Raw genomic sequence first — 17,694 nt, forward strand, 5'->3', positions numbered from 1 at the left:
ATTGGTACCCTAGAGGTGCTCTGCGATTATACATATATTCAACGGTATTATTCATACTGATATTTATTCATTCATATGTCACAAATTCTTCACCGACTTTTCGAACATCTGATCATCGTTTGCAGATTGTATAACCGTATTATCCAAATAACGTAGATCTCATACTACACTGTGAGATTACGTGGATGTGCAACAAGAACTCCTAATTATAGGCAAGTAAGGGTACAACTCCACTCCAAGCAACTCCGAGTTTCGCCAGATCGACGTCCAAAATCCAAGAATCTGAAACTCAGAGCGTTTCTAAGAGTGCATGTGTACCCTGAATTACCTATAATTAGGGATCCTCATGGTACGCATCTACGTAATGTCACGGTATGTATACATATATATCTATATTTATATTCATACTTAAAACAAGAATAAAGATAATAGTAACGTCTAATGATGACCGACGTACGCTTGCGTCGGTTGAGCGCCGCATCCCGAACCAGGTATCGGTATCGCATGAGGTGGTATCGGTTCGTTGTCTCCAGGGCTGCACAGCATGCCGACGAAGGTGTAGTCGACGAAAGGTGCCATGTCCAGATCCGGTACATCCCCGAAAGCAATGCCCTGATCGGGAGCTCCGCCTCCATTCACCCCGATGCTAACGGGCATCTGCGGAAGCCGGGTATCGAGCACTTCGCAGGTGTAATGACACCGTTCATTTCCAGGGTAGTAAAAAACTTCGTCAGAGCTCTTGACGCACTGATTCGGCTGCTGCTCGGGCATCTGATGGTAACTTTCGAAGCTGCTGAATCCGAGATGGGCCTCGTCTCCCGGGTCCTTCGGGCCCCGAGCGCGCTGTGCATAGGCAGGCCCAAAAACAGAGTTCGTCGTTCTCTCATCGACGGTGTGGCAGTTGACGGGATCTTCTTTACCGACGGGGAAGCAGCCTGCTCTCCGCTGCTGATCAAACCCGGGAAAATTCATCCTCTCGTCATTCTGCTGCTGGACCCAAAATGACGACTCGTTTCCGTTTTTATGTCGCGTTTGGTAAGCCGCGGAATCGTTGATGCATTGACTCTGCTCCGTGAGGTCCTTGTGCCCGGTAATGTAGCAATCGGCAGGCTGTCGTCTGGACCCTTCAAAGCCGGGAAAAGTCAGTCGCTCGTCTTGCGTCTGAGTCAGGCTTAAGTGGCTGCTGCTCGAGTCCTCGCTCAGCAGTTGGTTCCAGTAGGTCGTTGTCTGGTCAGAATCGCTCTTCGACGCCTCGTACTTTATCGTCCCGCTACCGAGGTCAAGGAGGCTTGGTGGCGACCTTGTTACATCTTGAGCACCGCTTCCGGCGCTCGAAAATTCCGGACGGAGCGGCTGGTCCAGCTGGAATATTTCTTCAGGTTGGAAGAGGTCTCCGGTGAACGATGGGAAGTCAGCGTACGCTGCCTCTTGTGGTACTTGCGAAACCTGACCGACTCCTGCGGTCGAACAGTAGCCTTGCATTCCACCGATGCTCGGCTCCTGGCTTGGTAGTGAATCCTGCAGCCAATACGGGGTTTCCCCTGAACTCGAGGTAACCTGGTGAGGGTAAATACTCGGTTGGTTATGATGGCCGTGGGGCGTCGGTTGGTAAGGCGACAGGCTACTCTGCAGACCGCAGATGCACTCGAACGGTGGACAGGAACACGAATAACCTGAAACAGATCGAAACGTAAGTGATGATTCATTCGTCAGATGTATTTAAAGGTATTCTCAAAGGATTGCAAGTATTTTATTCAATTGTCTTTCATGTTTTCTTTTGCTTTTTAGGTTAGGTAATTAAAAATGAACGTGAACTTTGTTTCCATTCATTTGTACTGTGTTGAAAGTTTTTAGCTTGGGATCCTACTTCTATTTTAAACGCTTTGTTTGAACTGATGATTGATATTATGTAAAACCTATTCTGTACTGAAAATCATGACACATTACTGATATCTTCACGTATTTGTGGTACCGTCATACTAACCTTTGTCTGATACCAGCGGCGGAGGCTGCGCCATTCGAGTTGAGGGAGCCTCCAGAGGCTCCGAATTCACGCGTTTTGTACCCCTCAGTGACATTAACTGACCAAAAAAAGTTGGATTATAACCAGAGTCTCATAGTGGGACGTTTTTTGCAATGTAATTTATAGTAGAAAGTTAAGTACGAGGAATGAAGATGACAGAATCGAACTGTATTAACTGAAATTCATCAGAATTATGTTTATATGCTCATCGCGAAAAATCGAAAAGAATTTTATCATTCTTCCAAAGCAATCTACCGAATAATTATTCTATGAATTTGCGAATTTTTAAACGGCTGTGTGTATCAAGGAGTGGCTTGAACTGTCTGTACATAAAGGTATACGTTATCGGGTGTTCCAATGAAAATTCCCAGTATAACGTTTTACATAGTTATTACTGTATGTATGTACATACATGCAGTATAGATTAGCCTCTATTACGGCCTGCCCTTGATGCAGGGCACGCAACAATAACCTAAGTCAATCTGAGACGGCTGAAGTCTAATTGATTCAAGTTTAACTCCCGTAGTACTGCAGCCTGAGCGGTTGATCGTAACATACTTGATTGCCATACACGGCTCAAAAAACGAAGAAAGCATATATAAATCCAAATGTTTCAAATTATAAAATTTTCGGAAGTAAAAGATCGGAATACAAAATTTCAAAATTTCAATTGGGTACTGAACAGTTGGTATCAAAATCTACCTTCGTTCCAAGGGCGGCTTCTCTCGCCAAAAGAACTGCCAGTCCTCGAACGCGTCTTCCGGCTCCGACGCTTCGTCTCGCCTCAGACGTGGACTTGGCCTCGGGTCGCGGATGATCATGTTGTCCTTTGGCCTGGAAGAATATCGCGTGCTCTGTGTGCCTCCAAAAATGTGTCACTGGGTAACCACAGTGACCGCGACAGGAGAGAATCTCCAGACGACCTCCGCATTGACGATTCGGACACGGTTTACCCTGCTGCTTTTTTCTAGCCTAAAACGTTCAAGGGTAGATTTGAAAAGACACTCTTGGAAATGATTTTGAATACGGCCAAACACCAGTTTTTGACAAGAAGAAGTTGTTTAAAGCGACCCCAAAACACGAACGGTTGAATTACTCTGTTGCGATTGAAATGGTAAAAAAATAATATTTCAGTGTAACCAAAGATGGTGATGGTATGGTTAATTCTAAGAATTGGAAACTCGATGATCAAGTCTTTTTATATTTTTTGACACGAAGAATAAAAATTGGAACAGCGGTGATTAGAAAAACGAAAAAATCGATATCCAAAATTATGTTTGATACATTTTTTTGATCTATTGAAAAAACGGAAAACAAGAGTAACGTGCGGCATACCTTGTCACAAATAGCTGGACGAAGGTGAACGCGTCCACCGCCAGGAAGTAGGCATCCGAGAGAACAGACTAGAACACCCAGGCAAGATTTTTTGAGGATACTGACGTTGTGATTGTTCGTGTTTCGCATCGCCCAACCGGACGCGTGCCTCCTGGCCTCTTCGCAGTCCGGGCCGTAGACTCGTCTGACGTGACCGTCGGCCCACTCGCACCACGGGTCGTAATCGACAACCTGTAACAAATTTGTGTGTTACCGATTTGGAATGGCAATGGCGACGATTAAAGGTAACGGCGTTACGGATCAAGAGTCATTCGAATTTCGTGCACAGGAGACTGGGTAGAGTCTCGCGTCACTTTTCATCATTTACAGCTAACATCTATTATTGCATTTAGTCTGGGGAATATCGAAACATGGAGGAGGGTGAAACAGACTATAGGAATGCGTCTGCACATCCAAAAAGTACTCACTCTAGGCACATTCGAGTCGTTTATGTCCCATTCTTGATGAGGGTGTTGCTGTTGCTGATTACCGGCGACTGTCGCTGACATCGTCGGCGAACCAACGCGGCTCCTGAAAAACAATAAAAAGATGCAGGAATGAAATAATTGAAAATAAAGTTGAAGCGAATTTCAGTAGTGACGAAAATTATGCGTTTTGTAAGCTGGCGCAGTCGAATATATGAACACAATCACAATTAACAAGTAGAATTATTTACTCGACTTTCGTTGCTGATTAGTAACGCTATTATTTCGGAAAAAATTTAGATTTTTCCAACTCGGGACTAAACTTGTCAAATCCATTTCTTTTTCAAATTTTTAACCAAATATTTTTAAAATATTCAGTCATTAGCTCTTTTGACGGAGAATACTATTGTCAAAGTTATTAGGGTTCTGGGATAGAGCGCAATCACATCGAATCAACAGATTATCGTGCACAAATTCAAACATAAACACAAACGCAATAGAATCGTTACACGTCAAACCAAAAGTTTGTCGATTACTGTGCGGTCAGTAAATGAATACAAAGATATTTTGATGAGCTCAAAATTGGCAATCGATCACCAAAAGTAAGGTCAAGGATTCGAGCGATGAAATTCACGACCAAATGACCATAAAAGAATTTAATAGGTACATCCGATTGGAGGGGATTTCGTGCCGTTTGCGATGCTTCTTTGCATGTTGAATTACCTTCGTTACTTGTACAGATATAGTCACTAGAAGAAGAGCACGGTGTGCCAAATTAGAAATTCGAAATTACATTCTCAAATCGAAAATATAGATATTAAATTCTTCTTTGTAAAACCTCTTTTATCGTCAATAGAATGCATGGAAAAAATTCAGGCAAGTTAGAAATTGCGGTGTTTTAAAAGCGTTCGGTTTATTGTGGAATTTAGGTTTTGTCAGCTTATTAAATGTGAAAGTAATGCGATTTGTGACAATACCAACTATAAAGACATTCGATAAATATCTTGGATGATACAATAATGTCAACTCAAACATTTTGAACCGATTTAATTCTTCGTCCTACTCATTATTTCTATCATTTCTTCCATTTGATGGATTTGAAACTCCGTTGAGAGTGTTCAGTGCATAGAAATCCTGATGAATATAACGACGAAAAATTGTATATAAAAGTACAGCTGAAAACGAGCTGAAATAAGGATAGAGACGCCTTTTCCCATGCGAACCGTGATTCTTGCGAAGATTTGATGGGTATAGCGTATATAGTTGTAAACTATAAGAAACACCACCGCGACTGCAACGGTGGGCGTAAATTTTTCATGGTCAATGACTCGCGGCTCATCGAGTTGTCTCTTGCTAACATGAAATAGTCATGCATATATAGGTAGGCAGCAGCATCCACACGCACGCGCTCGTGTTTACGGAGCCATTGTGTTCTCACAGTGCTTGACAAGATCGTGAAGTTTGACTTAGAACAGAATCTTTACCTCGTTTCGAAAAATCTATTCTTGATATTGTAAACCAAGAATAGCTATTTACGGGTATGCTACATACAATATTTTTACGGTATGGGCATTGAAAAGCAAAACGAAGAGTGAGGTTATGTCGCGATCTGTTCGACGAAGCTACTTTATTCGGCAGTTTGGGATGCGCACTTCGAACTGCGCATCAAAACTGTGCGGAATAAAGACTTTATTCCGCAACTTTGTTCGCTGCCGTATAAAGCGTCACTTTACGGAACGAAAACTGCCACAAAAAGTAAACTTTTCAATGCGCATGCCGTAAAAATGAATGAATTGGTACTACTAAACACCGATGACGCGGATAATGATATTAGCATAATCCGAAAGATGAATGGATAAAAAGTGGAAAGAAAAGTTACAATCTGCAGCAGAATTTCGATTGAATACAAAGATTGATCTCTTTTTCGATTTCATGGTTTTCATACTTTGGCCATAGAGCATGGACACCTATCTAGACAGACGAAAGCCATTTAAGCCCGATACGGTGATACAGTGTGAGGGAACTTCCAGGGGTGTGCGTGTTTGTGGGTAAGAAAATATTCCCGGATTTTATACGCATAACCATAGAATATACACGCATCGCTCGTTGACCACCCTGCAGCCGAGGTCATAAGTATCTCGAGCCGCGCTGCAGCACCAGTACAACAGTGCAGTTGTAAATCTGGATTTTATCTCTTACACAAAGCGGCGAAGCTTCGCTGTGTATCGCCTAAGTACGTGTCTACGCTTTAAAAAATCCTAGCTGTGGCGCTGCGACGGATTTCACCGCGAACTAATTTTTTTTCGGCGGGAAATATACTTGAGCGCTGAAAGTTAGGTTAAGTTTCAAGTGTCGTATAATTGTGTGCAGATTTTTATGGGTTCGATGCTCGCCTCAGCGCTCGCGGCTATAATCAACCTTCCTCTTCATTATTATTGCTATATATTCTTCACCTCCAGCTTCTCCTTCTCATTTTTATTACTTTTCTTTCTTCGCTTTATCTGATTATTCACGTTACACACGTAGCACGTTTGATCGCATGTGTATTTCTATGGAGCAATATATGTGCTCGCCCACTTCACATTTCGTGTCAATTAAAAGTCTTTTTAATACGTAATCATTAGGGTTGCCACATATAGAAGTGTTAATCGTCGTGCCGCGGACTCACCCGCCTATGAGTTCCGGTTTTATAGGTCCATTCATACGTGTGTTATGGGCACAAAACGAATTCAGATCAGATATGTATATCGGTATTTTTTTAAATCTGTTCTCGTATTCTCTACATTCTCTCAACGTATATCTTGGACTTCAAACGCTTTGATAATCATTCCATCATCGAATTGATCCACTTCCGTTTCCTAAACACAATGGTAATGACAGTCAAATTGTTTTTTTTTTCGAACAGATGAGAACTGAAAAAATATAGAATACATCGGAATAAAGTGATATATATCGTTGTAAATTTGGAATTTGTAAAAATCCAAAGGTAGGAGAACGAAAGTTGTAATCAAAAGCCAATAAAAAAACGAATTCGAAAGAAACACTGAGACTAAAAATGAACAATGAAATCTAATAATGCAATACCTTGATTTACCAGCTTATTTTATTACGCACACCATATATATATACTATATTGACGTTGAGAAAATGTTAAATTTATGGTATTTACTGCGTATAACCGAAGATCCGATTTTATGTGCAACAGATACGTACGTATATACTATTATACTACAGGTCGTTATTATATCACTTTATTGAATCATCCTGTATGTACCTGTACAACTTGGACGTTTACAATCGGTGAACGCCTACGCATTTCGCGGATATCGCACCGCGATCGCGATGGTCTCTATCATCGGGTTAAAAGAGCATTACGAAAAGAACACGGAGGATGAAAAATACTTTGGGTACCAAGAATAAAATTAGAGGAAAAAAAAATTAACTGAAATAACAGTGCAAAATGGGTAAACAAAAAGGAAAAAATTAAAAATTAAATTGTTGAAAAAATTCGAACACCTAATAGCAATTACAACATAGCACAGGAGGAACAATCCTCACGTGGTCGAATAAGTGCGGACAGCAAGAGGTTGTTCACTCAAACTCTTGGTGTAGGTACAAATGATTTCATCAATTCGAGACTTCGGATCATTTCACACGATGCTAAATATGATTTTGGATGATTTCGCTGAAAATTTTTCACGATTCTGGATGATTCTAGCTGATTTCCATAGTAATTTCTTACGATTTTTCAAAGCAATTTCCTTGTCTCTGATTTCATTCTGATTTCAACTGACTTCGAACGAGGGTGTAAAGCTGAATAACCCTTCGGTGGACAGTCCATATAAAATTATCAGACATACACACATGTGTCTACACACACGCATGTACTAATATACCTATACGAACGCCATGGGTTGAGTGATTACCCCGGATTGGCGATAAAGTCATCGGGTGTCTTCGGAACACACACACAAGACGTGCCACTATAAGAGCGGGGTGATTCGTAAGCCCTGAAGAACAGAGCCGGTCGTTTATCCGTTCGCTTTGCTCGCGCGGCAGAGCTAGCCGGCGATGATGCAGGGGTAAGATGATACATCGAGCATAGGTTAGGGCCAGAGAGATGGGCAAGATCAGATATACCATACCTACCAAGCGAGCGAGCAGAGTCGACAACGAGGAAAAGCTCAGGGGAGTAGAGAGGATCGGATCGGTGATGTTTTGTGTGCGTGTGGAGGTTAGGTTCGGCTAGATTGGGTCATAATATAGTCGGCGACGCTCGGACTCGGAACTTAGCTGGAGGTTATAATGTAGTTGACGATGGTCATGGCCAGGCGGCGCGGCGTCTTGCACGAGAGCCGTAGGCTTCATTGAGATATTAAGGAAGATACACCCTGCGCGGCACGACGTCCCTTCACCGTCCAGTCTACTAAATATATCCGTTAAACTTGTGGCGTGAAAAGTATATAGATAAAAATGAGAAGAAAGGAAAAGAATAAGGAAAACACAAACTAAACGCACGCACGATCAAAAAAACTAAACAATTCTCACCTGATCTGGAGGAGGAGATATTTCTATACGTTTATTGTAACGCGGTGCGATGAGAACGAGGGAAATGGAGATAGAAATAAAAGGTTGACCGTGTCATATATAGGCGTAAAAACACATTCAAGGGACTTTTAGTTCGAATAAAATTTAACAAAATATCTAGGATATTTAATCGCATTAGTACAGTTGCTTTATTTGATTTTATCAATCCTCATTTTTGACCGATAAACAATTCTCACATTTCCTATATTCACTCGATGTTTATATTTTTTTTTTTTGTTTATATTAAGACGATTCTACAGAATTGGTTTATTTGACTAGTTTCAGTTGTTCAATGAACTACAATATTTCTTTGAATCAGATGACAATTGAATTTACTGGATTGGAACCAGCCTGATTCGAATTGTAACTAGTCAAATTGATCGATGATTAATATTAATTGATTTGAGTGATAATGAAATTACTTATTTTCTTTACTTCTCAATATTCCCGACGTCTTTGACGCTATCTTTAAATTCTATTCGACATGTTTTTACTTATATATCGATTTTTAATCCGTTCAAAATTTTGATTTGAATATACAAGCTACAATAATCTGAAATAACTATCCTACCTCTAAAAAACATCCGACAAGGTTTGTACATCTATGATAAACATGTTCATTATTTTCTTAAAAAAAAAAAAAAAAAAAAAAAAACGAGAAAGAGACAGAAAGAAGCAGAACAAGAAAAAAATGAACAAAGAAGAAGAAAAAATTCGATGACATCTGTTATTATAGTATCTAGTACTCGTCTTTGATGTACAGCTAAGTGACTATTTATTTAATTATTATACGTGATTGTGGCGACGATTTGCGGCTCGCTTTGAAATCGTAGGTAGCGACAGGTAGAAAAATAACCCTACAACACAACCACGCGCATAAACGCACACGCACGTGTTCTTATTTTATATATTAATATCGCATAATATAAAATAAACGGTTCTCGATCTCCACGCGTTTGATGGAGAGGCTCGAGTCGCTCTACACTCGCAAGCTATTAGCCGAATCCCACGCCCTCGCGGCCTGTCGCGTCGCTAGGTACGCCTAGACAAGCCCAATAGTACGCAAACCATATCCTATCCATCGTACATACAAACACTTATTATGTGTATACATATCGTACATGTATATATGCATATTGAAACGCGTCTCACCCACGCAGTAACCGCGTTCAAATTCAGAAGAGCTCTAAGAGCTATACGACATGAGGCGTTACGTACAACATCGAGTCGTTTAATTTTTTCAAATCCGTTTATCGGACCGAACAGAACACTCGGCAATATGATAAGTGTATAATCCTGCGTCTTAGGTATGTTTAATTCATGACTTGTGTTTCAACTAGCAGTTGAACGCAGGTCGATATTCCCAACGCTTAAATTCCCTAAATTTTTGAGTGTGGTGGAAGGTGTGGACGTCACTTTATTGGGAAACACTATTTTCTGGACACAAGACTTCCGGAATATTTTATGACGCTCGAAATGAACTGCGAGGGAGAAAAAAGTAGACGGAGATAAGAGAGAGTGGAAAAAGTAATGGATGACGACACTCGTTTATGTCTTTATTTCGAATTTAGTTTCTTTATTCTTTTTTCCATTTGGATGATATTTCGTTCTTTATTTTTACTGGTAAACATTAAGTCTTAACACAGCGCGTGTTGGGCGTATGCAAATTTTCGTATCGACGGGTCGGCGCCCATACAAGAGATTCAATCAATTTTTATCCTGATCCGAATCGATCGTGCATCAACCTCACCTTGTTACAATATTTGCTTCGAAAAAAGTTTCAACTTATCAGGTATTTTAAATCTGCGGTATTAAATCGTGATAAAGTTGAGTCTAAATCAAACAAATATATGATTTATGTGGAAAACGAAAGAAAGGAAACAATTAATTGATTAATTTGAAAATATTCAAAATTGGTATATATAATTCACGTTTATGACTGTCAGTTTTTATTAATCGTTTCTTCCTGTAGCTGCGCTTTGTTTTTTGCTCTCTCATTCAGGTATCACATACCTACAACGTCGTCGACATGAACTTGGCGTGTGCCGCGGGACAAGGTATAAGTACTTGAGTGGGTACCAAATTTGGATGGTCATCGATGCCGTAAGTGTGTGTATAACACACAATATGGTATATATATTTACTACGTGGGCCGAACTACTCGCTAAACTGCCTAGGATATATGTATAGCAGGATATCTTATAGGCATAGATAATACATAGATACAGCTATGCAATGACGATGTCGATGACGATGGTGATGGGTTATACGTAGACGCATAACGTGTTTGTTATCTAAAATCCGAGGTCAACTTTGTCGCGGTAATGATCTCTGGAGAAGACACAAGAACTAGATTTTCTTTGCCGATCTTAGAGCGAGCGAATTCTAGATTTGGTCTAGGTCGTTTTTAATGATTGAATGAATCGATGACCGATTTTAGGTATTTTTTTATCGGTCAAATATCGCAGAAATCGAGAAATCTGTTTTCAGCTTTGTTCGAAGCTTCTAGCACGTTTCGTTCTCGAGTTACAGCCTGTTGAAAAATGCTAGAAGCAATGCTAGAGAAGGTGACACAAGCTGCTGATATAGATTTCTATTGTTTTTTTTTCCGTAAGGTTATAACTCGAGAACGGGGTGAGCTAGAGACTTCGAACAAAGCTTAAAATGTAGCTAAAAGTTAAAGCTACGTCTTAAGCTTTCGTTGAAATTCCCAGTATTCTATGCGACAGAATTACAATGTATAAAGAATCTCTAGTATCGCATGTTTTTTTTTTTTATTTTATCTATTCTCATTTCTCGCTCCTTGGCGTATCGAAATACGTGAAAAACGATGAGGATTATACGGGAACAGCGCTTCGGTCGTAAATTTCTTTCGCTATCTATCCACCTTTCTCTGGTGCTATGGATAAGCGCGCATTTGCGCATTCGCGCAGGTCGCGCGGGTCGCGCGCGCGCAGTGCAACAGCGCCCTCCCTCTCTCTAATACCGAGAGAGCGAGAGAGAGAAAGAGAGAGAGAGAGGCGAAAGAGCGTCTCGTCTATAGTAGAGGATCCCTTAGCGAACAGAACGGTGCATTCGGCTGCTCCGGCTGCGAACTAATATAATAAACGCCCACGCGCCAATCGGGGAGAAGCACGGGCTATGATAGTAGTGCACGCCCACCTCGTTATTGTCCAGATACCCCCAACCACCCCCTTCCCTTTCTCTTTAGCGATCGGTTTTTTGCGGCAAGGTGTATATATGTATAGATGCAGACATACATATAGGCACAGGCATATATATATATATGTTACCCTATATATATATATGTTATGTTCGTACGTAATTGTAAAGGTGGATGTAAAATCGATAGATTCAAATTAATTCATCTATATACTTGAGAAACAATTATGCCAATAGTGTCAATTTGTCAAACGTAAAATTCTCAGAATTTTGGTTTTCATTCACGGCAGTTACATGTTTTTGAAGAATACTTTTTTTGTTACACCGAAAATAGTGTATAATCAGTGATTTATGAATAACGGTAGAGCTATGGTAAAAAATTTATACAATTATACTCGATTAATTGGGTAAAATCATTCAAGTGAAATAAGGATCGTCAACGTTTTCATCAACGATTTTCCAACAGTGACGATTAAGACTTTGTTTATGGAACCGCGTTAGAGAAAATTATACAAAATACAAGCAAAAGTTTTGAGTTTTTTTATCTTCTGAACAAATTCAAGTGCAAGTAACGTAAAAAAATATAAAAGAAAATTGATCTTGCAATGAATATATATATATATATATATATATATGTATATACATATAATGTTTATGATACTTACAGTACAACCATAGTCGGTGTGTATTTCTTGGTAAGGCTTCGTTGCTGTGCAATGGCACGGTTTATTATCAAGTTTCTGTATTTTATTAATCGACGATTACTCAAGGAAGACGAGGGGGAAGCCTGGGTAATCGAATATGTTGATTATTTACAGCATTCTTATTTCAAAATCCGGTTCACTGCGTATCGTATTACGTTTGCACACGTGTCAAGTTATTCGACAATTCCGTCTTATCCAGAGAGAAGGGGATGAGGAAAAAGAGCACCACAATTTTTTTTTATTATTCAGCCTTTTTTTTTTTTTTTAGATCATACAATCACTTATTCAAGGGACGTGGAAAAAATTTTTTTTTACTTCCAACAATTATTCACGTTTTATAGTGTTGATTTTTTTTCTTGTGCTGATTAGATTGTTGTTGTTATTTTGAATATTCATTTGATTTTATTTCGTCGTTTTAGATTAACAGGATTAAAAAAAAGTTTTGAACTCGTAAAAAACGATGATTCATTTTCATTTCATTATTGTAGGGTAATTGTTGTACTTCGTTTAATTATGACGTTTTTCACATATTGTTAGCTCCCCATTCATTAACTTTGCTCATCAATTGTCGCTACTGTTTTTTTTTTTTTTTTTTTTTTATCGTTATTCATAAAAAACACACGACGAAATGTTTATCTTTTTCGTATACTTTACACGTAATTTCTTCGAAATGGGATAAATTTTTCATAAAATTGTTTCTTTTTTAAAATCTTTAAAACGTGGATAACATCTAAGATCAAAGATTTTCATCTCCTTGTAGCGTTCTTCTGTTTTCTTTTAAATTCTTGCATTGACGATCGATGATTTCCCAAAAGTCCCCAAAAAGACGAAAAAAAAAAAAAAATAAACAACCACGTTAAAGAAAATCGAGAATCAAGCATGAATATATATATATATATACTCGAAGATCACTGACTGGGTCGTCATTCGTTCTTTGGCACGAGCTTTTCAAGAATCTTTATCCCGTTCACGCGTCTCTATTCGCACGTTAGTGCCGCGAAAATCACGCGTGCGTGCGTGCGTGCGTGCATGCGTGCGTGCGACACGGAGCCGTAGCGTATACTGAAAGTCCAGGACCGAGTGCTGGGACCACGTTGGTTGGTCTCTCCCGGACGAAGCAGAGTTGATAGAAAGAGAAGCCGAGCTCAGGATAACGCGGCGAGAACCAGAGAAGGCCAAAGAGAGAGAGAGAGAGAGAGATAGAATCCTGCACACTCTGGTGTGGCTGGCTGTCGACCGTCGCCCCGCCTCCAGGAGGAGCTAGCGTCGGCCAATCGCCGTCGTCGGTGACGAGGGTGATTTTTTTACCCATCCCTTCATCCCTCCTTTTCTCTTTGCTGCTCGTCCTTTTCTCTATTCAATACCCTTCGAGCCTTGGATCTGTGGGTGTGATTTGAGGCGTTTATGGTGAGACGATGGTCAGAGTAATTTTTTTTTTTTATATTGCTAGTCTGATATTTCAGATTCCAATTGACAAATTACAGTTTTTTCATCTTTTTTTTTATGCCGCAACGACGTTGGGTAGAATTTTGAATAATGCTGTGATACACGATTCAAGTTGGCTGATTTAATCGAGTTTATAAAGATGTCATGTGACGGGGGTGTCAAAAGTTTTTAAAGATTTTTTGGAATTCTTCTTTTGGGCCAGTTTTTTAAATATTCATTTGGGGTGGTAAAAGTTTGTGACGATTTTTCAAACATAATCATTTATTTCAGTAACGTATCAATGAATGAATGGGATTTCAAAGATTCTTGAGACTAGTGTACATAATGACTCAGGAATGGTAAATCATTTGCTGGATTTGTATAATTGGAATGCCAATCTGCGCATCGATAGAATCCAGAATGACGAGTTTCTTCATAAAGGAATAAAAAATTCTATTTCGGTCGTTTTTAATACATTGCCACTCAGGAATGGAAGGTGCTGGAGTCTCGAAAGTAAATTGAAAACGTAGCTTCAAGCTTGAGCTGCATTTCAAGCTTTGTTCCAAGTCTCCAGCAATTTCGGGTTTCGAGTTATATTCTGTAAAGAGATGATGGGAAAAATACAAATCAAATTTTAATAGAAGTCACAAGAAAATTATGAATTTGGTATTCTTTCCACTGGCACTATGAAGTCGGAATCCATAGACTTTGGAGAGCTAAAGCGGAGCTGAAAACAAAGCTCAACGTTCATTTATATTTTAAATTTTCGTTCAACGAATATAACTTGCCGTGTTCTTTCAACGGTTAATCACGCGATGTTCTGACCGCGTTTTTCGTGATCCTCGCGTCCCAATCAGCCGAACCAGAACTCGACGCATCAATCCTGCGACAAAAAATTTTGCGCCTAAATACCGCAGAATAAAAAAAAATGAAAACTAAAGATTGCTAAAAAACTGATTGAATTCGGGATTCAATTTAGTCGATTTCCTGTCTTCTTCAATTTTCTGTGCTCATAAATCAAGAGGTAAAAACGATACACAAATCCTGCATTCACTTTCTTGAAATGAATTTGGAATTTTTAAAGAGAGAGTTAATAATAGCTATTTATGTGGCATGCCCGTAAACCGCATGTTTTTTTTTGGCAAGGATAAAGATTTCAGGACGAGCTGAAGACGAGCCGGAAGCGAATACTGAAATTCTCCGAGCCAAAAAACGGTTTACGGGCGTGCCACATACAATATTTTTTACGGTATGGGCATTAAAAAGCAAAACGAAGAGTGAGGTTATGTCGCGATCTGTTCGACGAAGCTACTTTATTCGGTAGTTTGGGATGCGCACTTCGAACTGCGCATGAAAACTGCGGAATAAAGACTTTATTCCGCAACTTTGTTCGCTGCCGTATAAAGCGTCACTTTACGGAACGAAAACTGCCACAAAAAGTGGACTTTTCAATGCCCATGCCGTAAAAACATATTTTCTCCATCTTTCCTTCGTGCGATTTGATCGAACAAATCACTCCACTCCGCAATGGAGTCTGAGCGTGGAAATTAAGACGTGCAAACGACGGTCAAAGATGAGGATGAGGTTATACGACGGCATCGAGTGCAGAGGGAGTCCTGGAAGCCCCGGGTAGTTCCCGAGGGTAGCTCCTCTCCCTCTTCGCCGCCTTGGGCCGATCCATCCTGCTCGCCCCAGGTACTATCCAGCTTTCCACGTATGTCGGTAGGCGAAGGTGTAGGGTGAAGGGTATACACGAGCAGCTACATCGAACCTTTACTCTACCCGCATCCGCGGCAAACGGAGGCCGTTACTACAATCGGGTCGATCATCGGGATCCCACGCCGCAAATGACAGAATGCGTATACCTACATATGTACTTAAATGCGGATGGATACATGGCCGTATTACCTACGCGACTCCATGTTTGTTTTGGTAGGGTAAAACTTATCCTCACGGCGTATAGAACATGCAACGACGAAGAGGCCACCATGTTACTGTGTCCAGAGAAAACCTCAAAGTGACCATTGGAAGTTGAACGCAAAGGACATGAGGTAGTCTATTCAAGGATATGAAGGAACATGTCATGAATGAGTATGCAAGTATTACTTCGGAAGTCCTTTATTATGTCTATTGACAAGTGCATTGGGGTTGACGGACAAGATTTTGAGCACTTGATGAAATGAATTATGCATTACTTAATCATGAATTTTGGAACCGAAGATCATGTTGTTGCACATGGTTGGACGCGGTTCGATGTCAGCTTCCTTGTATAATGAGCAAGGAAATCGTTAGTCCTATTTAAAAAAAAATCAGGACCAGCGACATCGTATAAGATATAACTTCCGGATGACATTCACTTCCAAAACTCATTTTCACCCTTTTTCGATACAGTCAATAATAACCAAGTTATCAGGGGTGGAAGAGTTAAATGGACTACCTTGTACAAAAGATGATCCAGGAATACAAAGAGGTTGTTTTTCAATAACGTACATAATTTTTGAAACCTCACGTTAGTTATAATCGACTTACATAAACCTAAACGTGTCACTTCCACTGCTTCGTTCACCATGGATTGCATATAGTACCTATAATATGTCAATAAAACGAAACCCTTTGTTTATCGATGAGCGCCTGGGTGAGTCCAAATACCGATATATACCTGTACACACATACGAAGTACATGTATACATATGTATGTACGTATGTATGTATCCTTTGAAACGGATTAACGAAACGGTTTTGTAGAGCTCAGATTTACCGGGGCGGTTTCGTAGGGGAGGAAGTAAAGGTGGAGGTGGAGGAGGTCGCAATTAGCCCCCAATCAAGGGTAGTTTCAAGTTTGCTCAGTGCTCGACGAACATCCTATCCTCCCCCCCCCCCTGCTAGAGGATGAGTGGCTGGGATGTGAACCTGGAAGAATCCCTTCAGCTGTGTCTCTTTGCTTGTAGATATCCAACGAAATAGAGAAATCGAAATACAATTTCGGTCGAAATTTGAATGAGAAAAAAAAAAATAAATAAATAAATAAACATAAATCAACGACGATAAAAATATAAACAATGAACGGGAAATAAAATTAGGGATAATGATAAAAAAACTGAACGATATTCAAAATTGAAAAGAAAGAATTTTTATTCTACGACAGTGATATGTTTGTGAAAAGTAAAAAAATCGAGACCGATCGTAGAACGTTGATTAGAAGAAAAAAACTGTTACAACGAATCGTCGACGAAATATGTACGAGACAATTTGTAAATGTTTTTCGACTTTAATTATACGAAGCTGTACTTCATGCATGTGTGATTTGACGCACGTGCACGGCTGCACTCCGTCCTGAAGGATGCAGTCCAAGGAACGACGAGAGTGACTATGAGAGAGAGAGAGAGAGAAAGAGAGAGAGAAAGACAGAACAGGTAAAAGTTTCCGTGAGTTTTCTATCCACGTGCCGTATGTGCGGTGCACATATATACCTACTTATGTAAGTACATGTGCAGGTGTAGCTGAGCTGGTTTTAACCACCGCACATTGCAATCGTTAAATCGCTAGGCACGCGCTATAATTCATCAGTTTATTTTACTATTCAAAGAGAGAAGAAAAAAAAAAAAAAAATTAAAAAACGGTTGGAACGAGCGTAATGTTGATCGTAAATCTAGAAATGTACGAAAAATATTGGTGAAAAAAAAATGGATAAGGATGAGAAATGCAATAGCCTCGTTAAGAGAAGGCTTTCGGGGCTGTGTGAGCGGGAAAAATTGAAAATATTTAACGGTAAAACAATTCGTAGAAGATAAGGAAAGTAGAAACGAAATCGATGATCTGATCTCATGTTGACATACCTAACACGTGAAACGGAGACATGATTTCTTACGCAAAGGGAATTTACGGGACTCGCGTGCGGCCTAAAGGATCATTTGAAATTATTATCCCATTTTGGAAGAGTCGAAGAGAGCGAGAAACGATTGAGCGAGAGTTTTCGGGGCTGTTTAAACACGAA

The 17,694-nt window shown here is 39.9% G+C and overlaps 1 protein-coding gene across 1 annotated transcript; it reads right to left on the minus strand.

Annotated features, from left to right (window-relative positions):
- Positions 1-430: 430 nt before the first annotated feature.
- LOC124410974 lies at positions 431-12,437 on the minus strand. The gene is made up of 6 exons (XM_046889740.1): positions 12,237-12,437; positions 3,826-3,928; positions 3,359-3,589; positions 2,726-2,995; positions 1,985-2,081; positions 431-1,673 (listed from the first exon to the last, which is right to left on the minus strand). Exons 1-6 carry the CDS (start codon positions 12,245-12,247, stop codon positions 439-441), a joined length of 1,947 nt encoding a protein of 648 aa, XP_046745696.1. The 5' UTR covers positions 12,248-12,437; the 3' UTR covers positions 431-438.
- Positions 12,438-17,694: the final 5,257 nt, after the last annotated feature.

The sequence above is a fragment of the Diprion similis genome, chromosome 10, assembly GCF_021155765.1.
Source record: "Diprion similis isolate iyDipSimi1 chromosome 10, iyDipSimi1.1, whole genome shotgun sequence".
NCBI classification, from domain to species: Eukaryota; Metazoa; Arthropoda; class Insecta; order Hymenoptera; family Diprionidae; genus Diprion; species Diprion similis.